Genomic DNA, 27,049 nt, shown 5'->3' on the forward strand with positions numbered 1-27,049 from the left:
CCCGTGAACGATTGCGAAACGCGCCTCAACGTATATCGCCTTCTGGTGATTTACGATCGGTCGATGTTTCGACATTGATCACTTTTCGATAGCGTTTCTTCGCCATCAGAGTAAAAGAGAACTAAAAATTTTATCCACGCTCCTCGTTTTATTAAAATCGTCGCCTTTCCCTCGATATTCTCTTGAAACAAATTTATTTTTCCCCTTGTGTGTCTAATTACTTCGCGAGAGCTTAATCACGCTTTCTGCACTGAATATCATGCAAAGTTACGCGAGTCGATGTTTCGACATTGATCACTTTTCGATAGCGTTTCTTCGCCATCAGAGTAAAGAGAACTAAAATTGGTATCCACGCTCCTCGTTTTATGAAAATCGTCGCTTCTTCTTCGATATTCTCTTGAAATAAATTTATGTTTTCCCTTCTGTGTCTAATTACACTGCGAGAGCTTAATCACGCTTTCTGCACTGAATATCATGCAAAGTCGCACGAGAGAGAAGTAAAGAAGGCTCACACTATTCACTAAAACATCGTATCTTAGTATACTTAATAGTTTTCATTCATGAACGACGCTAGTTCATCGTTTATTAGAACTCTAAGTCGTACGACAACGATTTTTCTGACTTAATATCAAATTATTATATTCGCAGGGCTATACGAATCGCAATGTCCGCTCCATTCGATCGCAGAATACAGCCAGAAGTGTAATCGCACTCGCAGCACCGCTTGTTTCAATGAATTTTTCTTGGTCAGGCTTGAACGCGCGTCGACCGATCCCCAGCCGCTTCGCACGCCCCCAGCTGATCCGCACCGTACGCAATCGTAGAAAATCGCTTCCACCGCGTCTGTGCATATCGTACTGGAATCACGTGCCGTCTGTTTTGTCTGATTGGCAGGTGGAGAAAGCGTCTAATAACTTCATAAGTTGTGGCGCGATCGTTCAGGTACGTATAGAATCGCGGTTAGAACTGGCGGGCTCTCTAGCGCCTAGCTTGGCGGTCGTTCAGGTACGTACTCTATGCTCGTGCGTGTTAAGTTGTGATACGTGCAATGGATCGATTATCCTCTACGTGGTCGCGACACAAATTGTACTACAAACGATCAATTAATTACAATATCAATTATGAAATTCACTCCTTACACACAAATTTATATATGAGATATTCTATCACATATTATGCTAATCTAAGTACACATTAAACAAATGTAAAACGAATTTTTTTCATATAAAAATGGTATAAAATGTACATTGAATTTATCACATCCCATTCGCATACTATAGTTTACTATAATTATTTTTTATATAAAGAAATTCGTTCTATATCTACTCAGTGTATATTTAAATTGACAATAATACGTGATAACAATATTCTCACTTTTCGCATAGAGAAATTTTTCTTACTTTTCTCGCATATTCGAGTAAAATTCTTACTTTACTCTCGCATAGAGAATTTAGAGCTCTACAGTGCAGTTCAGTATAAGTTCGTTCGATCCATGCGATCGTGGCACATCGCTGTCCTCGTTATCGTTATCATTGTTAGTATAAATGTTCCTCGAACGGAGTTAGAGCTCGATCGAAAGCTCTAGACGAGTCCATCCGCCAGAACCGGAGGAGGCGGGTCCGCGACGAAAGAAGGTCGCCAGATAATAACTGATACTAACGATGTCGAGATACCGGCTGCTTTTCTAGCCGCACACGTGACTTCTGTTCGCGACCGTTAATCCTCATTTACACTGTCTCGTTCCACGCGATAACTTATGCAAACGCGGACTGGTTCGAACGCGTTGGGACAGGCGTTGGATCAAGAAAAAAAAAAAAAAGAAATGAAGAAGGATGAGGGAAATCGATCGAATTCCACGAATACGTGTCCTCTTTTTCACTTTCTCTGTTTAGATCGCGTCGAGAGTCTCGCGATGCAGCGTTGCGGCCACGATCGTCGAATTCATTATCGCTGGCAATTAAGCCGCGCTCGCAGGCGGAAATAAATTAGCGTGGTCGATGATCGGACGTTTAATTGCGAACTTTTTCGATCGCGTTGCCAGAAAGTATCGTCGAGCGTTGCGAAATTTAAGCGTCGATCGAGAACTCGACTGGCGCTTTCCTGGTTCAATTATACGATCGCACGTTGGTCAAATGTTACGATTTCGATTGAAACAGTTACTATCAGATCTCTTTTTTTCTCGCTCGATGTTCATCCCTCTCGATTTTGAATTTAACTACCGATTAGAGCGACGAGAACGACGATAACGACAGCGATAATGCTTGACTAATGTCATTAGTATTCTTTCTTTCGAGCTGGCAGAGGAACTCGGTTCATTTTTCATTACATAAAGCGATTTGACTTGTTAAGTGGCGGGATGCATTCTTCGACTGCATGACAGGAAAATGCGTTAATAGCGTTCGCCTCCGTCTCGTCGCGCGAACTTTAAAAGGTGAAAGGTGAACACCAGGCGAAGATTCGACGAAACGCAAACATTAATTAATTGCGAAATCGCGCGTCGTTCCATCGGATAATTAATTTTCAGAGGTGTGCGGATCGTCGCCATGTACAGGATTCGTGTCAACGCGTTCGCTAATTACCAGTGTCCCTTGAATTATTCAGAAAGGGCGTAACGTAACGCCTCGTGGCTTCGAGAGCCCGCTCACTTAACACCCGCGCGATTATTAAACGATCATTAGCACCTGAACTTCGGCTTGGACCATCCGCGAGCAAATAACGCCAATTAACCCTCTCTAACGCCATGTGACTCGCCAGTCACACGTTTCTGCCTCCGCGACATATATTTTTCGACTACCGTTGCACGTTTCATCGATCGAAGGAAAACATCGCGTCTGCAGAGTCCGTCGTTATTTTTCTTTCCGCTATCAATAGCCTGCGGATGTTTGCACGTTTATCGCGAATTAGAATATGCAAAACAAATACACAACGCGTATACCTCGCGCAGGGACGCTCGATCGAAAATCGCACTGTTCCGATTCGCGAAATACGAATTGACGCGCGAGCGGACCGAATTCTGATCGCGAAGGGTTAATCGTAGTCGTAGCCGTGGACGATTGGCCTCGACGTGCCTGGCATTTAACCCATTCGTCGCCAACCACGAGCACACTCGCGGATAACGCAGCGCCTTATCGATTACCAGCACTGACTTCGCTTGTTGTAACGCTTTGGTATCAATCCTTTTTGCGAATCGCAAAGCATTCCGCCGCGATCGTCGCTGGCGGCAAAAAATTGGAGCGAAAGAGTTGGGAAAAGTCGAAGACAATGACGATCGACGGCGAAAGGGGGGCGGTTACAGGGGAGGAAAAGCTGCGCGATCGACCTCTCGGGTCAACTTCGACTCGAGACAAAGTATAATTTTAGCATTCGCGAAGAATCCGATAGGAAAGAGAGAGAGAGAAGGAGGACACCACCGCTGGTTCTCCGTTCCACGGACTATTATTCTCGTTATCGCGAGGGCCGCGTGCGAACGCGCGACAATGTGAGAACCATCGCGAGCGATAGCAGGCCGTTCCACCTAACGATAAAGCGGCTGGAGTCCGCGCGCAAGAAGAGGCGCGAGTCTTTTAATGCGCCTCCCAATCGCGAAGGCTCTGCGAATGACCCGTAATAATTCTGTCTCGATTATTTATTGTTCCGTCGAGCGTGCACCACTGTTGGGCGGCGTATTCAGCCGGCTGGAGGCGTTCGAAGCTCGTCCATCAAAATTACTTCAGTTTAGTACAGTCAGAGGTCGGATCTTTGGTATTAGACACCAAAATCTGTCTTTCGAGGGTTCAATAAGGGAATTTATGTCAGGTTGAACGTTCTTGGCAGTCTTGTAAATTATTGAAACAAGTTTTGGTAAATGAGAATCACTTTATTGGTGTTCTAAGAGATTTACAATGTTTCATGTATAATTGGTCAGGAATTTAATCCTTCTGATAAGTCATTGGTGTGTTTATTGGAGACTAAATTAATGTAGAATCCTTCAAAATTACTTCAGTTTAGTAGAGTCAGAGATAGGGTCTTTGGTATTTTGTACCCCAAAATCAGGCTTTGGAGGCTTCAATAAGGGAATTTATATCAGATTGAACGTTCTAGGAGATCTTGTAAATTATTGAAACAAGTTTTGGTAAATGAGAATTACTTTATTGGTGTTCTAAGAGATTTACAATGTTTGATGTATAATTGTTCAGAAATTTAATTCTTCTGATAAGTCATTGATGTGTTTATTGGAGACTGAATTAATGTAGGGTCCTTTGCACTCCAAAAATGAATACCAGCCATTGTATCTGTCGCGATGGTCGTAATTGACCAGTGGTAGATTCCTAGGAATTACGACCTCTCCTCAAGGACTCAATAAAAGTCAACGAAGCGCGCGCCACTAGTAACTCAGGTAATCGCCATTGTTAGTTGCGAAAAGATAACAATGGTCGGATTGTCTGTCTTGACGTTATGCAACCGTGACGTGGACTCCATTCGGAATGAAATTCGAGGGACAATGGTGGGGAACAGCGGTTTTGCTTGCCCCCAGGGGGGTTCCTGACAGATATGTGACAGTGATTTTCCGGCAATCCGAGTCATCCTTCGCCACTGCTACGTACTTTGCAATATCCTACATTTCTCTGAGGAGATAATCTGCTATTTTCTAGTTAACCGTCGATTCAACTCTGAATCAAGCTGCCAATTATTAAATCCCAATCATCGTTTGCGATTAAATTCAATACAGACGTTGCGTTGCACTTTCTTAAACGAGACAGCAATTTTTCGTATACGAATGCTCGAAGAATCGAGCTCGCATCAGCCCCCAGTTGGTCTCGACCAGCTGAATTGGATCAGCGCGCGGAATTTCGAAAGAATACATCGGCTTTATCGGCGTGAACAATTTATTGACAGCGTCGGGGCGATAACGATTGCTGACAGGCCAAACAGCCTCGCATGGCCGACTTACCAGCCACCCTATCGCCGCGTGCAATCCTCGAGGGGACGCAAACACATTGCGAACGATCTGGATGACGCAGACGTTCGTCGATGACGAATTCCTAGGGACGATCCTCGTCTAGAATTCGTTCAAGTTACCCACGATCTTTTTCTAACTACACTTCTATACCTTAGAACCAAATCAACCCTGATCGTATTTATTTTTTAAACAAGGATACATGCATCATCGTATCAAGCCTTTCCTTTTCATTTTACGAAGAGTAGAATCAATCAATTGGATCTTTAACTAAACCATGTCCTTCGTAACGATAAAAAAGAAAGCTTTCGATCTTTCCATCAACGCGTTCTAATAAAATCCAAATTTCTCGTCAGAGAAGCGTACAATCGAGAGATCTTTAATTGAAGTATCCTTCGTAACGTTAGAAGAGAAAGCTTTCGATCTTTCCATCAACGCGTTTCGATAGAATCCAAATTTCTCGTCAAAGAAGCGTACGATCGTCGTCGAAGAGGAAACAAGTTCGGATCCGTTCAGTTTCCGGTTGCATTGTTTGCTTAAAAGAGTCAACGAACGAGTCTGGCCAATTGTCGCGTGGCTGATCGGTAGCGCAGATGACGATCGCGCGTTGCACAGTCATCGAGCCTCGTTGACGGTGACGCGCTCGCGCTGGGGAACGGTTAAACCGTAACAGAGAGAGCCGAGCGATGATAAATAAGCGCGACGGGTCATCGTCCACCGACGAGACGAGATTTATGTTCAACGAGCCGAACGAGACTGTCGATCGTTCCTCTTCGAGCACACTCACGCGCGAAATGTCGCGCGCGCCTCCAGCCGGCGTCATCGCAACCCCTTTCGGACCTATGGCTTCGTTACTCGTCTCGATCCACCCCCGCAGCCGCCGTGCACCGTGCAGCCACGTCCGTTTCGCGCGATCTGCTTCCGCCATGGTTTCTTTCGGCTCCTGGTCTCCATCGTTTCGACGTTTAATTTGGACTTCGATCGAGAGGACGCCTCGTTCGGGTTTCGCACCACTGTGGACGCTCCTGCGATGCCATTGGCGATTTATTCTTCTGTTCATGCGAAGAGACGTGTAAATTCTTATTCTTGCGCCTCCACTCAGTTTTCATCTTCGATGGAAGTTTAATTACCGATTTCTTTGTATTTAGTTGTTCTCTCGCAGCTTTCTGAATTTTCAAACTAATTTCAAGCAGCTCGATTCTTTCAATTATTGAAGCGAAGCTTTGACTTTTGCTTTTATTGTATCATTGACACTAATCGTCTCGACATTTTCGTTTGAGGATTACAGAGAACAGAACATCGATCTAACTCAATTTAAAAATAGCAAGTCAACGCTTGATCTTAGTCTCACCAATAGGTGACAATCATGAGACAGTTGGGTTGTATCGATCGGCTTCTTCTTTCCCTCGTTCGGACGGCAGCGTCCTGGGCGGTTTCTTCCCTCCTTACGATGTTTGTACGACCTTCGACCAGCAGGGTGGAGCCGACTCAGCCCTGGTCGAAAAGATCGCAATACCAACTGCATGACTGTACACATTCGCTCGCGAGGCACGGTGCAAAGATCATTGTGAAACTTGCCACGAACGGACTATTACAGTCTATTGGAAATTAGCATAGATTCAGATGGGACAATTTCGAGCGCCTGGCGTGAGTCACGAAATGACCCGCTGCGACAGTGTCGTATGACTAAAATGCAAGTTGCTTCTATTCTTCGCGAATTGAAAGCCAGTCGTCTCGAGACCCCGCTGTACAAACACTGTCCTCCGGCGCGCGATCGACCGTTTACGTTACTGACCACTGTCAATAGTTAATCTCCATTTCTGAATGCGAAACAAGCCATCTATTTACGGTCTCGAGTTGGCATTAGAACGCGCAGCAATTTTATATTCAAATGCGACGTTGTTTCACCGCTAAATAATGCATTCGCCGATTTCAGTCGACGCCGTTTGATACCCTCGCGCGAACGACGCCTTGCGTCACTACCTTTGAAACTGCGGGTGCAAGCAACTCGTCGACGGTATTTACACGAGTTCCATCGTGGGCGTTGGTCGCCATGGATTAAGGTGTCTTCTCGCTTCCAAACAATCCTCTTCTTTTCACTAATTCGCCTGGTTTCTTAATCTCTTGTCTGCCCAGCATTGCCACTTTGTATTCGCAATTTTGGAAATTAAATTCTTTTCTTTACAAATTAAATAAGTGATGCTGTAAAAAATTTGTGGGAATATCGAAGATTCAAAAAGGCGATGGAAGTGTTCGATGGTCTTCTTTCAGTCACGTTTCTCTTCGTAATGCGGTTCAATGAGAGCAATTGCAGCCTCGCCAAAGTTACGCCGCAAATAAACTCCTATCTGAAAACAATTATTTACGATTATCGACGAGATCTCATTGCATCTGCTGACTCACTCTTCGCGTTAATATATACTCGCGCTATTATACGACTTGTTATTATTTTTTCGTTTCCTTTTTTCTGTGTTCGCATACTGGCGAGTCCAGTGGTTGTGCGAGTCCCCTTCGTGGTTCTGCATTTTAATTATCGACAAAGACTCTGAAACTACTTGTTAGTTACTATTTCGTAACAGTATCTAAAATTTTCTACTCGAATTGAACGACTCTCGAAATCTGAATCATAAAATATTTGAAGCCTCGAGTATTCTCGAAATTTAACCAGAGAAAACCAAGAAGAAACGAATTACAATGCATCCACCCTCAAATTAATTCTCAAAACAGTGCAAAAACTTGGTCGTAGATTCGTAGAAATTTGCACGACGTTGAAAGCAACGAAATTACGAAAAAGCATTGAAAACTCAAGCTCAGAGGGTGCAGCTTGAAAGATCGCATCGTCGTTATCTTTACGACTGTTTTATTGCGACCGAACCGCCGATGCGATTGCGTTATGCAATTTAGCCGATCGCCAGCCGGCTCGTTTTTTCCGCGAACGCGTCACAACTCTTTATTGGTAATTATCCGTGTGTATGACGCGAGAATATTTTATCTTGCGGTTGTCATTAATAGGCTCATCTATTCCAACGTCCACGCGTAGGTCATGATACAAACAAGATATTTATACCACGAATCACATGGTCGTGAGAGAGCCAAGAAGTACGTTGTCGCAAATGCATGCGAGCGGACGCGCGATCACCAAAAAACGGGTGAAGAGCCTGGCGGAAGTCCTCGCGAGCTGGCGGAAGTCTTCACGCGCGTTCAGCCGCCGCCACTAATCGTTCTGCGCGCCAGTAGCGATTTCAACGCGAGATTAATCGATGGATTCAGGATGATCGCGAGAAACGTCGAGTAATGCTCAAGCAGTTTAGTTTCTACGAAACGATACTTCTTTTGTCGACTTTCCATTTATTTGAACCGCCTCAGTCTGAGGAAGTACGACGTGTGAGGAAGTCTTCGTGTGTTAATCTCTTTTTTAGATTTGCTCGATGAAAGGGAAATTTAAATATGCGAGAAATGTGAGAGAGAAGAAGTTTGTTTGGCTCTTGGAAGATTGCAATTGAGTAAAATGGAGAGGATAAAGGACTCTCGAGGCTGTAGTCGGTCTTGTGGATATTTCGACTTTCTCTGTACTTCATCTAAGTAAAAGCTTTAGGGATTTATATGCGAAATAACGAGGTAATTATTTAAAAATCGCGACTATCGCGAGGATAAGTTCGAATTTCGTAAAAACGTAACTAAGAGCGAAATTAGCCGCGACAGAGCGATCGATCGAGTCGAAATACTTACCTCAACATCGCTATCTGTGCTACTGATGCTCAAAAACCATCTAGAGAATTGAAAATTCGCTACACAGTCTTATCACGGCGGTAAGTAACTCCCTCTCTCTGATTTGTATTCTCGTTTCGCGTAAAAATAGCCGCTTATCGATAGGATTGATAGCAACAATATCCACCGTTAACGAACGCGTCGTCCACGCTCGACGTGTTAACGATTTCGTTAATTCGATCGGACAATTAGAGGCGTCAAGCGAGACGAGTCTCTCAAGTCAATCCGTCGTCCTTCGTCGGACGTCATCAGCGACAGGAAACCAGCTGGAGTTTACGTTTCCGATAATTGCGTCACGTTCGATGCCAGAAATTATGCCACGTTGTGTCTGCGCGCTAATTGATCGCGTCAGCCTGCCGATTATCTAATCGTGCCTGGCCAGCCAGCTCGCAAGACTCGGGATCTTCGGTTTGTCGTCTGTCGAGAGGCTCGACGAACATTTACACGTCGACCACGCGTTCACTTCGACGATTCCTCGAGCAGAATCGCTGCTGAAGACCACGCACCTGTCGAAGGCTACTGGTTCTCCAATCGTTGAGTCACTCGAAGCGTCACTTTCTCAAAACGCATCTCTCTTCAATGGTTCGCAGACGTACTTCACGAATACGAGTTAAGTTTCGCGCAGATTAATCTGTTCGTCTTTCGAACGGCTTTAATTCCCCTTTAATTGCTTCTGATAATCGTGACGTCTCAAACGGAGATTGCGATCGATGATCTCGCGATTTTCCGCGAACAGGGACGGACCAAGACAAATGGTGGCCTTAAGTAGTAAAGAAAAAAAAGAATGTTTCAAGAAAACTCTCGTTAAGTTAGAAATAAAGAAGGGAATTAATGGAGAACGATTACCTCGTCGCGAGGGAAGAAAAATGAGAAAATGATTGAACCTCGAATCATCTACGTGCACGCTGGCTGTTTAATTTAAGAGACAACCAGTATTTCTCGTTCCGTTTCTTCTTTTCTCTCTTGTCAGTCGCGATTTTGCAACTGACGAGGATCGTCGTTGCGAAATGGCCAGAGAAAGATATCAGACATGACAGTCGTTACGTAAAATTAGAATACCCTCGCGAGCCGGTTTTCGTGGATCGTGCCTCGATGACGATCTCAGAAACGGAGCACGCTGGCGCGATTTACATATGGTCTCTCTTCTCGCGTGGAAACGCCTGGTGTCGCGATGTTTGGTCGTCAGAGAGAGCGTCTCTTTGATATCTGAGCGAGAAAATCCGATTACTCGACACTTGGCTGGTGATCCCTGACAATGAAAAGCCGGCTTAATCGGCTATTGATCGCTAGAGTGTCGCACTTGTCTCTGATACACGGGGGGAATTATGTTCCCCGCTGTCGAGGAGCATAAAGCAAGAACATTAGCAGCACTTTTGGTTTCGCTCGAGGGAACGACACTTGTTCAGATTTTTTTCTATCTCGTTTGTTTCAATTTTGTGGTGAAGATTCGTTTGGCGAAAATAAAATGTATGGAGATTGATTTCATTTCTGAGTGACTTGAGAGTGATGAATGATAGAGAGGAGGTTTAAAAGCGCTTAGAAGATTTGTGATTGGGCAAGCTTAGGCGTGGGATATTGTAGATGCTTGGCAAAATTAAGATTGTGATGATGTAGGCTTGTAATGGCGCTTAGAAAATTTGCGTTTGGAGAACTTATACGTGTGATATTGTAGACATTTGGAAAACTTAAAATTGTGATACTGCAGTTTTGTTAAGGCACTTAGAAAATTTGCGTTTGTGATACTGTAGGTGGTTAGAAAACCAGCGCTTTGAAAACTTCCGCTTAGAAAATTTGCGTTTGTGATACTGTAGGCGTTTAGAAAACCAGCGCTTTGAAAACTTCCGCTTAGAAAATTTGCGTTTGTGATACTGTAGGCGTTTAGAAAACCAGCGCTTTGAAAACTTCCGCTTAGAAAATTTGCGTTTGTGATACTGTAGGCGTTTAGAAAACCAGTGCCTTCAAAACTTCCGCTTAGAAAATTTGCGCTTAGAAAACTTGTGCTTTAAAAATGTGCGTTTGTTATTCTGCAGATGCTTAGAAGCGCCCAAAAAACAGCAATGCAACAATGCAGAATGCAAAGAAATTTAAAATTCCCACCGTACAGTACAACTGGTGTATCTAAAACTCTGTCATAGTCAAATGGTTAACCTATTAAAAAAGGATCGCTTGGGATGACGCGCGTACAAGGTACTCGAGACTAATGCGGTTTTATTAAACATGATTTTTGCTCGCATTTTTACTCTTATCTCGATTATTACGGGCCGATAACGTTTTACAGCCCGCATTATCGTGCTCTTGTTGACCGACGTTTTCTACTCCAGTCTTTAGCCTTCGCGTGGACACTCGAGATTCGCTCCGAATTCTATTTATCGCACGTGTCCGCGACTTTATCACCATCGAATTAATTTGCCCTCGTTGTTGTTCGCTCGCAGGATGGATCTATCGACGGATCTGCGTTTAATCGCGCGATCGTGACGCGAGTTTCGCCAGATACGATCCGAATTGACGAAACCTCTCGCATCGTCTACGTGCGCGGCTATTTTTCTTCCTTATCCTCCTCTTTCTTCTCCTGCTTCATTTTTTTCCAATTCCAGCAAACCGCGCGATTCATCGAGGAACGCAGTTGCCGCGGAATCGTTGCAAATTCAATGCAAATTAATTCACTTGTCGAGTCTCTGAACGCGATCGACGCTGGATTGTAGAAGCGTGTTTGTCTTCAGGAGGAAAGGATCATCGCGAGGGCGAGGATGATGCGGTTGAGGTTGTCTGGTTATCACTGGAACGATCGAATAATAAAATTTCAACGCGGTTAATTGATCGTGTAATCTCCAACTCTGACTATGTTTATCGTTTCGTGGTCGAGATCAAGGCGGTACGATACTTCTTTTTTTCATCACCTCGATCTAACGCTCGCGTAATCGCTGGGTTAGAATCTCTGGGGTTCGACAAGGATATTATCGAAAATTATTTCTCTCTATTTCGAATAATATTAATTCCAGTTCTTCGCTATCACAAAATTCTCTTCACTAATTATATTAAAAATACCTCTGAAATTTAATTTACAATTATGGAGCTCGCATTCGTTTCTCTTTAATTTACAAAGAAGTGCAAAGGATTAATCATCGTAGAACTAATACTCCAGTCTTTCAATCAATTTGTCCACCAATCTCTAGAAAGATCATCGATTATTCATGACTTAAACAAAAAAATAGCTCCTTTACACTCGAGGCAACTGGCGAGAGCGCCAAAACGCTCCTGCGATCGAAACCAGCTCGAGGATCGTGCTCGTGACACATTTTTCGCGCACGTGAGGTGAGTCAGTAGGTTCGAACTATTTCGTCACCCGCGTAATTCCACGATCGGCGATCGCTGCCATCCCGACGCCACTCGCGCGTATCCGCTCTCAGATTAGCCAGTGCCTGGCGATAACAAACCGGCTGAGTCGAGTTCGAGAGCGACGATTGGCGACCGTTCGACGAGAAGAGGAGAACGGTGCGCGCACGCGGTGGAGAACGCTCGATTAGAGGCGACCTCGGTGTCGAGGGTCACGATTCATCGACCATTGCTTTCAGATGGGCATCGCGCGTTCAGGAGGATCGCTGATCGCTGGATTTTGTCTGCTTCTCCTCTCGACGCGTTTCGAAATTCCAATTCTTCCCGTTGGTCCCCTTGACGAAAGTCAATGATCTGTTTTAAGCTTCGCGTTCGAATATTTGCTCGATAGTTTCGAACATTGAGAAGAAAATGCGAGAGGTTGTAGTAGAAAGGTTCTCGTGTATGATTAGAAAGAGATCAAGCAAGTTTGTTGATGGTTAATTCGTGTAAGAGTGTTTTTGAAATGGTCCGCGAAAATGGCAACCTTCGATGGTAATTAAACGAAACAGTAGGTTTGCTGGGTGTTCGACGCTTCGTTATCGTGTCGTATATGTTCCAGGCGACAGATAAAATCGCGGACCAGTCGAATCTTCGCTTATCGTCTGCGATGATAAACAGTCCGTCGAACTTGGTGTTCGCGTATCAATGGTTCGGCACGTGCCAGTATTCCTGAACGATTATCATAATTTCGAGCTCTCCTTTTCGTTTCTTCTAGCCTTTGAAAATTATGTAACGCGTCACACTCTGGTCCTCTCAGTCGTCTCATAATTCTTTGTCGCGATCTTGCATAATTTCAAGCGTCGCGGTAACGCGAATTGCGCGATTTTCTCTGTGGTCGCTGAAGAAAAGGGAACGGAAGCTCGTGGAGCACACGTGTCTTCGATTTTGTCGTGGTAACTGAAGCGCAGAACGTAAAGAGTCGAAGCGTGAACGGTAAACGGACGAAATTAGCGTAAAAAGTCGAGGCGTTCACAATCAATTAGGACCAACGACGAGAACAAAGTGGTTCGTTTGGGCGCAGCCATCGAAGGGTTAACGCGGTACCGTTCGCAATTACTCGAACGATAATGAATCCCAAGCTGGTCCCGATCGTACAGTTACACGACGAGCAAACAACGAGTGGACAGCGCCGTTTCAGGGCGGAATCCGTTCGAAACGAGCCGAAAGCACGGCCAATTAGAGCGCGGCCATTTTGGTGCGTACCTGTTGCTCCGTTCCGTTCGAGGAACGCGTTAAGTATTCAAATTTAACTGGCTTCGTGTTATTTAACCACCTCTACCGACTTGCTCGTGACAAAAAAAAAGACGAGAAGAGAGACGAGCACGCGTCGTCTCTTTTTCGAACGTTCTCCAACTGTCCAAGTGGAGAACCGGGTTACACGTCCGTGCAGGCCAATTACACGTTTCCTGCATCGGAACGCGATCTTCTTATTTCTCATAATTCGCTACAATTACCAGAGATCCAGCTCGAAATAGTCTGACGGATCGTTAAGAATCGCGGATTTTAATCAAGACGTAATGGAATTGACGTACGCGGTGCTATTAAACGCAGGCTCGTTTCACGCGCACATCGCATACGATATTCATACGCGAATTATTAATTTCTGCGGCGAGTATCGTCGTTACAAAACCTGTTTCTGATCAATAAGAATTTCGCTTGAACTGTATCCACGATGCGGAAGACATCAGAAGCTCGCGATTTCTTAACGATTCTCACCGTTACTGCCTCATGGAGACTCTTCAGTCGTCTCTCCAAAATCACAGCGTCTAACATTCCCATTTCATAACGATAACATTAACATTTCTCTATCTTTTCGTCGCAATTTTACAAATTTACAGTCCACCTCTGTAAATCGCAGATGAATGGCATGACAATGTGAATCTCGCATCTCTCATCTTTATTTTCGAAACGAGACGCGTTCTACAGACTCCTAACATTCCCATTTCTCTATCTTCTCGTCGCAATTTTACAAATTTATTGTCCACCTCTGTAAATCGCAGATGAATGGCATCACAATGCAAATACCTTGTCTCTCGTCTTTATTTTCGAAACGAGACGCGTTCTACAAACTCCTAACATTCCTATTTCCCTATTTCTTTGTCGCAATTTTACAAATTTATTGTCCACCTCTGTAAATCGCAGATGAACAGGGTCACAATGCGACTCTCGCGTCCCTCGTCTTTATTTTCGAAACGAGACGCGTTCAACACGCTCTCGAGGAAGCGTCGGATTCCGATCGCGCGAAACGACGCCATTTGCCGCCGAAAAATCGCCAGGCTCAGGGAAATCGTAGCTGAAAAGACGGCCCCGGCCGCGCGCAACGAAGCCAGTAGCTGCGAGATGCGATAGATAGACGGTCGTCAATTAGCGGCTGCTGATTGGTCACCTTCCTCCTCGATATGCTCGAGGCTGGTCGGGGATACAGGAGCGTATAAACGTGTTGCGTGGCCGTCCAAGGGTGGGGGCTTATTTACTCGCTATTCAAACGATGCCGGGTTGGCCGATCGTCGGCGAGGCGAGGAACGCCAGTCCGTGTCTGACACTCGCTGCGATCGCGCGATACGTTTCGAACGGTGCCATCGATCCTACGTTTACTCACTTCTGGGCCCCACGTTATTGTTTGTGTCAGCCAAGAGTGTACCACCCCTGAGAAAAATACATCCACGCGTTCTCCGTTGGTACCCCTCCACTTCCGGTTCCCCAACTGCGGAGGATCGGTTCCTCGACTCCTCTCTCGCCCTGTACGAACGATTCAGCTTCTCCGCGGGGACCAAACTCGAGTCTGGTGGTCGATTAAAGACGCATACGATGACGTGCAGGCTGATCGATCGATCGCGAACGATCGAGAGTGAGCCTGGTAGCACGTGTGCCGCGCGCAACTGACATGGAACTCTGTTGTCGCTCGTGTCACTGGACAGTGCGAAGTGAAAGCGCGCGGAATCGATCGTTTCGCTAGCGGTGGATCGTCGGCAGAGGCGTGAAACAGACGCTCGCGAACCTCCCTCGGGTACCTAATGGCACCTGACCTCGAGAAGAGGCGGCAGGAACTCAGGAGGACCAGCAGCGGTACCTTGGAACCGGCCCACGAACACTTCCAGATGCTACTGCAGCTACGGTGCACCGGAAACGCACTGACCGAGCTCTACCGACACGGTAAACGCGCGGACACACCTGTGCATGCCTCGTCACGCGTATATACAGCCAGAACCCCTCTCTGTAGCCAGCGATTAATTCGTAACCGCGTTTAAACGGATACCATGTAAGAAACTCGGGTTCGACTTGGTACAAATCGAGTCGATTTGCGTCATACGGTAACTACTTTGTATGAAACTCGGATGCGAGTAGAATGGAAATCGGTTCGATGAAAATTGCGTTCTCAGAGCTAGCTGTGAAGTACAATTTTGATAAACACTAAAGGCAAGGTGTAATAAAATTGGAATGAGTATCGCGTTGTTGGGGGTTTGCTGGGTGTATGTATGCGTGTAGATGGTGTTTAATATTCATCGATTCGATGAACACGACCATGCGATTGATATTTCAAGCGGGAACCAGTTACTGGTATTTTGGATCCTCTTTTTTTCTGGCTTTTAATCGCCTTCTCGATCCTCTCGCGGTTCACAGCGACCGTTCTATAGCGCGGTGTTTACAGCGCGTAGAAGAGATTTTTCGACGCGTAGAATCCAGCGTCTTTTTCTTCGTTACCGCGTTAACCTGTTTCCAAAGTGGACGTTCCTCGAGTCGCGGATACATCGCCTCGTTCGATGGGCACAATTGGCGTTGGTAATCGAGCCTGAGCTCGTACGAGACGGCTGCGAGTATCGATCAGCATTTTTAACGTTCCTCGACGCGACTTTGTTCGCGATTAGTGGAAGTCAGAAAAACCGTGGACATGTGAAAAGTCGCCATTCTTGGAAGCAGGTCAGATAAGTTGACGATCACGATGCAATTTAAATAATTATCGTAATTAACTGTTAAAGCCTTCCTTTTTTTTCGCCCCCTCTCCACTCGTTTAAATGCCAACCGTGCAGTAATTATTCCAGTACCTGAATGATTTCATTCGCATCTTGTTTTGCGTTTGTCTCGGGGTTCAAGAAACTCGTTTCGACTGCCGCTCTGATTCTCGCTGTTAGTTTTCTTTGGGTTTAAGAGACGCCACCCACACGTCGCTCAGATAATGCCTCGCGTATTATATCATCGATGGTGGGATGAATAAATTCAAGGACGACGTGTTCGACGAAATTTTTCCAAGTCTTTTTAAAATACGTATGGATTTTCACTGTCATTTTAGTGTGCTACGAATCAACGATTAATGGCTAGATTTGGAGAAATTTAAATGGCATATTTTCATGGTTGTTTAACTGTGGGATTTAATTTTAAAAATCACTTAAGAAGAGCTTAATTAGGTCAATCAAAGACGAGTATACATTCTCGTTATAATTGCACGAAAAAACTCGAGCAAAACGAGGAAGGTTTAGAACTTTATTCGATAAAAAGATATTAATTACACTCGTCTTCTTGTTTGTGTTCTCGTCGATGAAAATGGCTCCACGTCCTCTCTCCTTCTCTCTCCTTCGAGGCACGATTATACAGACCGCTCCAAATTCTACAAATTTATTTACTCTCTCTTTTAAACTGCTCTTCGTTCTTTATTTAAGTCGTTGACGAAGCACAGTATATTATTTTTATTCAATGAGAGAGAAAGATGTTCTTCTGGCCAAGAAACATCGTTGCGTCCAGTTTTATACGGCTGTGCACGAAAGTACGCGTTCTACTTCGTCTCGCACTTTCACTATTTCAAATCCACGCGTGAATTTACGAATACAAAAAAATTCACGCGTTTCTTTTCTTTTTTTCTTTTGTACAGAGAAGCTACGTTGTCTCGTTCTTTTTTCTGTGATAATTATTTCGTATAACGTAATTAGATACGCGAACGACTCCCGATTAGTCGCGTTTCGAGCCTCGAGGAAGTGCCCCGATTTTTTGCGCACCGCAGGAAAATTGTTCGATCGTAAACCTGTCGCTAGTTATCGAAAACAAGAAAACTCGTATCGCACGATTGCGTTGCCCGACATGCATACCTTCGCACGAGCCGATCGATTTTTAACGACCGATAAACCGTGGCGCCACAAATTCTCGCTACGTGGTCATAATGACCACGACTTAATAGCCGCTCACCTATGATAAAACTGCGACACGAGCGTAATAAAATTAGTTCGATTCGAGACACCACGAGAAAAGCACGAAACGCCACGAATTCGCCTTTCTGATCTTAATTTACGGACGTTCGTCGAATGATTCGTCCTAACAAAAATTAAGGGTACAATCAACCCTCTTAATTTTATATATCTTGCCTTTTATATTTATCAATCTTTATTTCACAATTTACTCTCAGTATACAATTTTAATATAACATGCTGCGAATTAATAGCGTTACAGAAGGACAGACTATAGTAAAATATGAAAGCATATTCACAGTCGTGCGTTCTATATCTTGCCTTTTGTATTCATTAATTTTCATTTCACAACTTGCTCTCAGTATACAATTTCAATGTAATATACCACGAATTAATAGCATTACAGAAGGGCAAACTGTAATAAAATATGAAAACAAATTCACAGGACAAATACGATGTCTGTCGTGCGAAGAATCGTTTCGTTGAAGAGGGTAGCGCGATTTTTGGCGGGATGCGATCTGTTGAACCGTCGAAGGGGTCGATGTATTTCCACGGTTGTTTTCCTTCCGACTATCTCCCGACTCCAGCATTATTATTAGAAATATTGCCACTCGGCTCTCTGAACACCCGGGAAACCGACGCGACTCGCAACGCAGATAACCTTTGAGGACGCGCTCGACGCCTCCTCCACCCTGTTTCTCTTCCTCTTCTCTCGCTCTTCGCGTCGTCCGCGGATGCTCGCAGTAAATCACTGCCCTCGCGTTACTCGCTCACCATCGCCAGCCGCGTTTCTATCTCCGCTTTGTGATTCACTTGTTGATCTCTGGAGAACAGAGCGGAGAGGAGAGCAGCTCGCGACTCCGCGCGGCTGACGACGCTCGCGAATCGCGGGTACACGGTTTATCGCGGTACCCGTCTGAAAACGCGTGGTCGCGTTGCCAGGCGAAACGGAAGAAGGGAGAGCCAATCCGCTTCGAAGCAGCCGGCAATCCGCCTCGAAACCGCGTCGACCAATCGCGACGCGACAGCATTTCTTTTTTTCTCCGCTTTTTTCTCCTTTTTTTCTCTCGTCGTCCGCCAATTTCGCCTCTGACGCGTCCTTCTGCCGCGTCGCGTTCGCCAGCCCCTGTTTCGTCGCGCAGACGACGAACGACGGGTCCGTCTTAGCGGTTTTCCTTCTTCTCGTACGATTTTTGGACGCTGATCCATTCACGAATGACTTGGTGGAACGCGTTTGTAATTACTGTTTACGATCGCTCGTAATACCGCGGCTGTTGTTGCTCGCATTATCGTACAATGAAACGATTCTTCCTTTTTTTATCGCCCAGAGAAAACAAGTCTTGCTCCATTAGGCGAACGTGGCAATTTAACGGTCACCGCCGCGAAAGGGTTAAATGTCACGGTCCGCGCTGCTATTACACCGCGACATTCGTTTCTTTTCTTTTTTTTTCTCTCCTTTTTCTTGCCTACACTTTTTGCCGATTTATTTCAACGAGGCGATATTTAATTACTCATAATAACATTCACTTTTTTCCTATTACTGTAATTATTGCATGGTGCCTGGTTATCGTCAATGCTCTTTTCGAATAGCTTTAGCCTTTCAATCGCAATTCTTGTCTTCAAAATTATTCAATTTATTAAGATCATGGTACGTGTTAACCCTTCGCATTTGAAACGTTAGCAATAGAAACTATTCTGATGGTATCTTGAAACTCTATTGCACTAAAAAAGTGCTATTTCTGGTTAGTTCTCTGAATTTGTTTATTAATTTCTCCTACAATTTTTTCGATAGCCACAATGTTAATTGAGACAATTAACTATGGCAAGCACTATGGCATCCACGCTTTGGTAGACTCGCAACGTTCCCTCAGAGGGTTGAAACCCTCTCAACATCTGCGTCTGATCGTGTCCAATCGTTTCTACTTTTCTTCGACTAAGTCTCGTGACGACTGCTCTCGACTTTAGCCACAGAACACATCAGTCACTCGATAGAATCGAAACGACAGTGTTGTCTCACGGAGAAAGTTCGCTCGATGCATATCCACGTTTGAAAAAATTGCGATATCATACGAGCGAGTCTGTACACAGTTGTAAATGCATTTGGCAATCGTGGGTTGCGTAAAGTGGAGCTCGCACGAGTCGAAGATTTTATTTTCGCCGAGGATTTCGTGTCTCGCAGATAGAGGTATCCATTCCGGGTGTGTAACGATAACGAAAGGTTACGAGATTGTGTAATTCCCTCTAATCGTCGATTATTATTTAATACCCTCAGAAAAAGAGTGGAGTCGTTGTAAAACGGATCGATCTGACGACTCGTATCCGTCTCGACGGAATATCGAGTTTAATTTAAGAAGCATAACGCTACTTTTTGTACTGCTGATATTAACCGAAAGGTCGATTAATATTACCCTATTTTTTTTTTTTTAATTAACTCGTATGACGAAGATGAGGAAAAATAGCTATCTATTTATTTATTCATTTATTCGTGTGTTGTGCTTAATACAAATAAATAATTCTCGTTACTCGCGTGCTTTTCACGCGAACAAATAAAAAATCAACGCAATTACTCTGCGTTTCGCTATCGATCCAGCGTTCGCAGTAATTCGACTCGAATTTTCCTGCTATGCGACGCGTCGTTTTCGAAATTTCGTCGACGCGAAATACCTAGCCAATGACTGCGGCTGTTTCTCCCACTCGTTTTTATTGTCGACGGATTAGCATACGCGTAGGATCGATGATCCAGCCAACTGCTGACCTTTCGAGGAGTCGCGTTTCTATCGATGCTCTATGCGACGCACTAGGATCCTCCAGTTTCGAGTTACTCGAGCGCAGCTAATCAAGCGACACCGCGTCGAAATTATCACGAATTAACGCGGCAACGCGGCGTCGAATGTCGCGGGCCTCCTCGTCTTTTGCGACGACGCTCGAAAGGCGCATCTCACGGATTGTTGGGCAGGTCGCTGCAATGGAACGCTGACGAGTATTTTCGCGGCTCCGTTTCACGCGACTGGGAAACCCGCCTGGTAAACGAAATCCGATGAGAAAAAAACATTCTCACGTGTATCCGTGGTCCCCTCCCTCAGAGTCAGTCGCTCGCTTTCCAAGTTCCGTTTCGCACCTTAAATTAGCTTACGCGCACGGCGATTAATCGAGTCGAACGCAATTAACACGCGACCATGAAATGCTTCCGAGAAACGCGCGGAAATAGAACTGATTTTCCACGATCTCTGTCCATCGCGATACTCGAACTTTCCTCGAACTGATTATCGAGACTTATTATCCTTCTTATTATCCTAGACTTATTATCAAGACAGATTATCCTTTGAACTTAAATCTCCTTTCTTCTTTATTTTTCTCTTGATTATGATCGAGTAATTTTGACATACCAAGATTACTATATTCTATAATGTATAATAACTAAATAAAATTTGTTAGAAAAATCTATTTGCTTCTGTCGTCCAATTTAGAGCAAACGTGTTAACGCTTGCTTAATAAAAAATAATAGAGAAAGCATTCTGGCGTTTGTTGTCGAATTCAGAGCGAATGTGTTAACATTTAGAAACCAATGACATCATATACCTTGCATAATTTTTCAAAATAATTAAAATTTCACACCTCAACCACATCATAAAAAAAAATCTTGAAAGTCCACGACAAACAACAAACGAGTTACGATTTTTAAAAAATATGTCGAAATCCTTCAGATCCACAGTTGTGCTGAAATGTCCAGGGCTGAAAGTATTAAAGAAACGATTGATTCTCAGTCCCCTCAATGAAATCGCGGATCGGAAGCGTTCCTAGGATCACGTTGGTCGACTAAGCGGTTCCACGAACCTAGACGAGCCTCTGATGCACCAGAGAAACGGAACGTGACTCCGGACAGATGGATCTCGCGTTCGCATAGCTCGCATTCTTTCGAAAATCCCCATCGACAATTCTGCTACGCAATTTCGTGAAAACGAGTGATCGCAAACGCTGGCAACGCGCTCGTTAACGTGTTAGCTCGATCGCGTTGGAATTACCGCTGAAAAATCGGCTCGATAACCTTCTGGTTAAACTGGTATTCCAGGGACTGTTTGCGGTCCCCGTATCGTACGGCTTTCTCTCGCGAAACACGAGACAACTCTCTCGTTTCTATATTTAAAAAGTACTGAAAAAAATAGACTAATAAATCAGAATCATAAAATCCTCGCAAAGTATCTCTCTCCACATTAGATTTCAACTTAAACCGCGCTTGTACGATCGCCATTTTACCCTTCTCTCGACGATATTTTACTTTATATCCCACTCGATGGTCGCAGAAAAATCGACGAAGGTCGTTGGCCATTTTCTAATCCTTTTTTCCCGTCGCCTCGCTCACTCAGAGCGAAAAGCTGCTCGCGAGGAAATCGCGAGCCTCGATCTCGACCCACGGAAGCTCCATTTTCCCGTTTTAAACGCGATTCATCCCGATCGTAGTCTCGCGCACGTGTTACGAACATGTGCCGCGCGTCTCGCGACGTCTACGCATAAAGCGGTGCTCATTAATTATGCGCATGTATACATTGTCGAGTAATATATACGAGCGGCTCGTACGCGCGGCTAACAGTACAGCTGATACGACTGGCGACGCGACTAGAATCCGATTATTCACTCCTCGTCGCTGAGAAGACTGCCAAGCGACTTGGAATTCATTTTCATACCCGATCGAGACGGTAACGTGTCTCTGAGGGCATGTTACTACTCGACTCGATGATTTAGCAGCAAGAACGAAAGAAACGCGCGAATTTTGTCTGCATCTCACCCCCTTGAACAGTGAAAATCTTATTAAAATACTATTCAAGCTGTATAGTCTGTATATAATTCTTCAAAATTAAAAAAAAAATGATACAACTGTGAAAGACCAGAATAGTAATATTGAAAAAGGTTTTGCATCGTTTGATATAATTCAAAACAGTCTCCAATATACAATTCTGATCTATAAGTTCACATAATCACATTTAAGCAGAAACTGAAAGAATATATTCGTAACAAGGGTCCCCAAAATCTAGGATGGAGAAAATATGGCGACATGCGAGCGCAAAGGGTTAAAATCGAGTCTGAAAGGGTTGCTCGAGCAGTGAAGTCAAGAGATCGCAAGGATTGGCAATTTTTGGAGAAACAAACGCGTCTTTTAAGTTTCGTTCGAGACAATGCCTGTATACTTCGTAATTAAACGGTTGAGCAGAGTCACGATGACACTTCGATAGATTCGATCGTTAATATGATCGATTAACCGCGTTCTTCTCCGTTACTGTTTACTATCGTCAGTAGACTTACGTAACGAACAACTTTTTTCACGAGCGATTTATATTAAGCTCGAGCGCGCGATCTTTTGCGGTACGCGGGATGTTATCTTCCCTTTTCGCTTGTGCGGTCGATAGAATACTGTGGCGAGAGCCACGATAAAGAGACAAGACATTTTCGACGTTTTGATACGATATTTTCGAAATACAAAGTAACATGTTCGATGTTTTCACTCTTTGACTGCGAATTCAAGGTTCGCAGCATATTTGACGAGTATTTTACGTTTCACATCCGTTTCGTGGTTTGAGACGACGCGATGTAAACGTCGAGACGCGTGGGCGTCGCGATCGAGCCGAAAGTAGGCAATTTCACGAGGCACTTTTTTATCAGGCCATCGTGGAAGCAGCGAGCGTGTGACTCGACGTCGACGCTGTATCATCTGCCTCGCGAGGTTATCGATAAGCGAGCATGACCAAGTCGATTGTTTCTTTTCATTGTTACGTAAATATCAGCAGGTACACGCTCGTATCGACTACCGTTCCGTGTACGGATGTGTGGGTCCTCGAAGACACATAGAACGATCTGATTACGAGGTATGACAACTTAATTCCCGGAACGCACCTATAATGTCACTCGTGCCGTGATTCGTCTGTAATCCTGTTTGCGAGCCGTCTTAACTGGTACGCACGTAAGTCACGAGTCTACATTGTTATTTGCCGCTTGGTTATTCCGAAAACTTCGAGAAGATCCGCGTGTAAATCGCAGCCCAAAACCTCGCCCCTCGTGGGAGCCATTTTGTTCCAAAGATCGATCAAACAGTTAGGCAATTCTATCCACTCGTCGAACTCGTAGCTTTCTTTCAAATTAAAGAGTCAAACTACTTTGAAGGAAGAGTGGTGCGTCCTCTCGAACTCGAGGCGCGTTGGTAGCACCCAAGGGTGCACCCATCGCTAAGGGGTTGGCGATCGCGCACGCTTTGGGAAGTGAATTTTCGTATCGCGTTCGCAGCCGTTCACGACACGTAAAAGGTACGTTGACTCACACGATTGCTCGCGGTGGATGGCGATAAAACGCGTTCTTTGCGCGTCCACAGGGCTTGCGCCGCAGACGACGAACGCTTGATAACGCTCGAGCGCGGGCCGCGATAAAGAGTTAATATTTATTTACTAAACTGTTAATTCCCCTGTTGTGGTGGTTCTCGAGTACAGATTGGACCGGAGGTTGCCGGGATCAAGCGGTTTTTTCTTCCCCAGTGTCAATGAAACGAGTCGCTACGACCGATTAAAACACGAGGACGACCGCGTCTACGACGACGAGCGACTAAACACTCGATACGTCGTTCGAATTCTAAAAAACTCGAGAGCTGTTTGAGAATTGCCACTCTGTTTTTCTGTCCACAACGCGTTAGGATCTGCACCCTTCGCTCGCACCTATGAGAACGTTTCGCGATTGTTCGAGGAAAATCTGTTAGCTACGTGCAGTCAACTAGTCTCAAGCGATAAGAACAAGAGAAACAGACATTTTCTAGAGTTTTTAGCCTCCACAGTCAGGTTTCAAAGTGCGAGTCGGTGTAGAAACGCACACTAAAGTCGTGGTTATTAATAGCCAGTCGAAAATAGACCCGGACTTTCCGTGTACGCCCACGATTTGCTCGTTTCACGCGGATGGCTGACACGCTCGAGCGAGTACGCGCGAGATTGGTACCGGAACCGCGAGCTCGAGTCGCTTCCTGTCGGAACTTGGGACGCGCGCGAGGCTCGCAGCGATTTTCGTGCGCTCGCAATCGTCGATCGACGGCTCCTCGCGTTTGCGAGAGAGGAACGAGAAAGACTTGGAGATTTCGTAATCGAGAACGACTCGAGAGATCCACGCGTTTCTATTACTCCAATAAATTATCGCGCCTCGTCGTCGCGCTCGATTTAGAACCGAGTCGCGTCGGTTCCTCGCGCAACAAACTTTGCTCCACTTTTCGCGATACTCGTCGCTGTTCCTTGTTTACACAGCTGTCGATGAGGAGGACTCTCCGTTCGAGCTTTTCGGGTTCTATCATTCGCGATTCGGTTTTCTCAGGCACAGAGCCAGAGAGTCGCGATTCTTCGAGAACGCTAATTTCGATCGCTGCTTTTCGTTTCGTTTCTATTCTATTGGTTGATATTTTACTGGTTAATATTTCAATCCCTTTTCAACAATTTTTTTCGACTTACAATGACTGTTATCTGTTCAGTAATTTTATATTGACCTTTTGGTAAAAAAAAAATACTGACCGTTTAATTTGTTGCCTTTCCATTCCATCGATCATCAAGTCGTTTGCAACGAGAACAGTTCAGGTTACACTCAGATAAATCGACTTCTACGTGTATCCGAATGATTCACGCTCGATTTCTAAGTCAGTTTTTTTCTCTACCTGATGTATATCACTCGTGCCTCACAAACATGGTATTTATCGAGCTGGAATCCATACCAACGGTGTTAATAAGTTAAAGTGAAGCGTTTATGCGTCCAGTGTTAATATGTGGTTTATGTGTACAGACGACACGATAAAAATCGTATCGCGCGCATCGACAGTTGGATAAAAAGAGTGTCCATCGTTGCAATATTAGTCGATCCGTTCAAACATAACCCGAATGTCCAACAATATTTTCGTCACTCGCTAAACGAGCCGTTCGCAGGCCAAAGTGATTAACACCAGTTCCTCGAATCGCTTTTTTTCTCTTCTCCACCTCGATGCGTTTGATTTTGGCGCTCGACCACGCTTTATCAACTCCTCGCGCTGTTTCTTGCTCGCGAGTTAATCACATTGGCAAACGAAACAGCTGATATCTCGCTCTGAACGTTCAGTTACACGTCTGAAGCGTCCAAACGAGGAAAACCTCGCGCTGCTCTTATTGTTTCACGATTTTCGAGCGACACAGAGAAAAAAGGAACTGTTCGATCGAGCTGTTTAAGTTTCTCGTACGATATTCGATGTCAGGCTTATCCGTACGCTTTCTATTTCGCGTCGTTCCTCTTCGTCCCCCGCTTCTGAACGCGCATCCACTGCGGAGCTGTGACCTCGCGGATTTTACGAGCTTATCGCAGCCTCTTTAAGTAGGCTATCGACGATGTCGTTAGGCATGCAAGAGGACTGTCGAGACGTGTCGCAAGCATCCGTGGAACGCGGCCTTCCGTCGTCCAACGAAAACGACCAGGGACCTGTAAACCGTGTAACAGTAAATTCGGATAATGGGACGCCCTAAGGGGCAGGCTAATAGTTTTAGACCCAGGTCCCAATGAGAGTGTCGGGTTGCCTCGAAATACGACTGTTACGAAATCGTGGGCCATTTGGAATATGCTTTTTTTTTTGTGTTTTTCATATTCAAATCGAGTTCCTTTTTCTCACTTCGACTTTGACTATGAATACACCATGAAATTCTTTCGCTTGTACGGTGAAAATCCTTTTCAGAATTGGTGATAGGGTCAGAAATGAGCAAACGCATCGCAAGTTCTTTTAATTGGCACATTTTTTATTCGAACGATCGAATTTTTCGAAAAATTGTCCTTTCTCGACGCAGATATCGTAGGCTTGTTGAAACATGCTCTTTTATATTTTTCACATTCAAATCGAGTTCTTCTTTCACACTTTCACTTTAACCATGAATACACCACGAAATTCTTTCGCTCGTACGATGAAAATTGTTCTCAAAATTGGAGATAGAGGTAGAAATGATCGAACGCATCGCAAGTTCTTTTAATTGGTACACTTGTTATACGAATGATCAAGTTGTTCGAAAAAATGCTATTTCTCGACACAGATATCGTAGGCCATTTGAAGAACGCTTTTTCGTGTTTTTCACGTTTAAATCGAGTTCTTCTTTCACACTTTGACTCTAACCACGAATACACCACAAAATTCTTTTGCTCGTAAGATGAAAATCTTCTTTCAATTGGTACATTTGTTGTTCGAAAAAATGCCATTTCTCGACAAATATAAATTCACTGTAATAAATACGGGCACTTGTACTCAAACGCGTTGCAAAACGAATCTAGGTTTATCTAGGAGAGATTGTTGAAAAAGTACGCGGGAAGCACGCTGGCTTATCTACCTATCGCTGCTTCTAGAACGATGATCTATCTTGTTTGATTTGCGATTAAACCAGCGAAAACCTGACTGACGATTAAGGAGCGAGGCGAATCTCTGCTGTTCCATAAAATTTTACTAATTACTTTCGTCGATCTCTTGGCATTCTTCGTTGGTATCGCTGAAGCATCGCGAGTTGCGTACCAGATATCGTTTCCAACTGTTAGAGCGATTAAACGACGCTGCTGATGAACGAACAAAGGAAACTGCATCGCGTAACAGCCAGTTTTACCATTATCTCTGAAGTTAAAGTACAGTCGACCTAATCTTGCCCCAAACCACTGATTATCTAACTACTTTACGTCCTGCGGTATCAAACGTTTGATATCCGTCTAAAAACGCTCAGCTCGAAACGATCGAAACGTTCCGGATATAAAACGAACTCGACAGTTGTGGTTTTCTTGATTTAAATGG

The 27,049-nt window shown here is 44.6% G+C and overlaps 2 protein-coding genes across 8 annotated transcripts in view; both read left to right on the forward strand.

Annotated features, from left to right (window-relative positions):
• LOC143431325 (transcription elongation factor SPT6) overlaps positions 1 to 8,419 on the forward strand; it is a 43,184-nt gene extending 34,765 nt beyond the window's left edge. The window contains exon 12 of the mRNA XM_076907959.1: positions 8,410 to 8,419. The gene's annotated coding sequence lies outside the window, so the exon portion shown is untranslated. The remainder of the gene's footprint in view (positions 1 to 8,409) is intronic.
• Nfat (nuclear factor of activated T cells 3) overlaps positions 1 to 27,049 on the forward strand; it is a 55,904-nt gene that overhangs the window by 14,065 nt on the left and 14,790 nt on the right. For 6 of the 7 annotated variants that reach the window (XM_076907963.1, XM_076907965.1, XM_076907968.1 and 3 more), the window contains exon 1: positions 14,876 to 15,232. The exons of the other annotated variant lie outside the window; for it this stretch is intronic. In XM_076907963.1, the coding sequence (XP_076764078.1) occupies positions 15,094 to 15,232 (139 nt within the window). In that variant the 5' untranslated portion in view covers positions 14,876 to 15,093. Of the gene's footprint in view, positions 1 to 14,875; positions 15,233 to 27,049 lie in introns of those variants that run through there. 7 annotated transcript variants of the gene reach the window in all.

This window comes from Xylocopa sonorina, chromosome 17, assembly GCF_050948175.1.
Source record: "Xylocopa sonorina isolate GNS202 chromosome 17, iyXylSono1_principal, whole genome shotgun sequence".
NCBI lineage: Eukaryota > Metazoa > Arthropoda > Insecta > Hymenoptera > Apidae > Xylocopa > Xylocopa sonorina.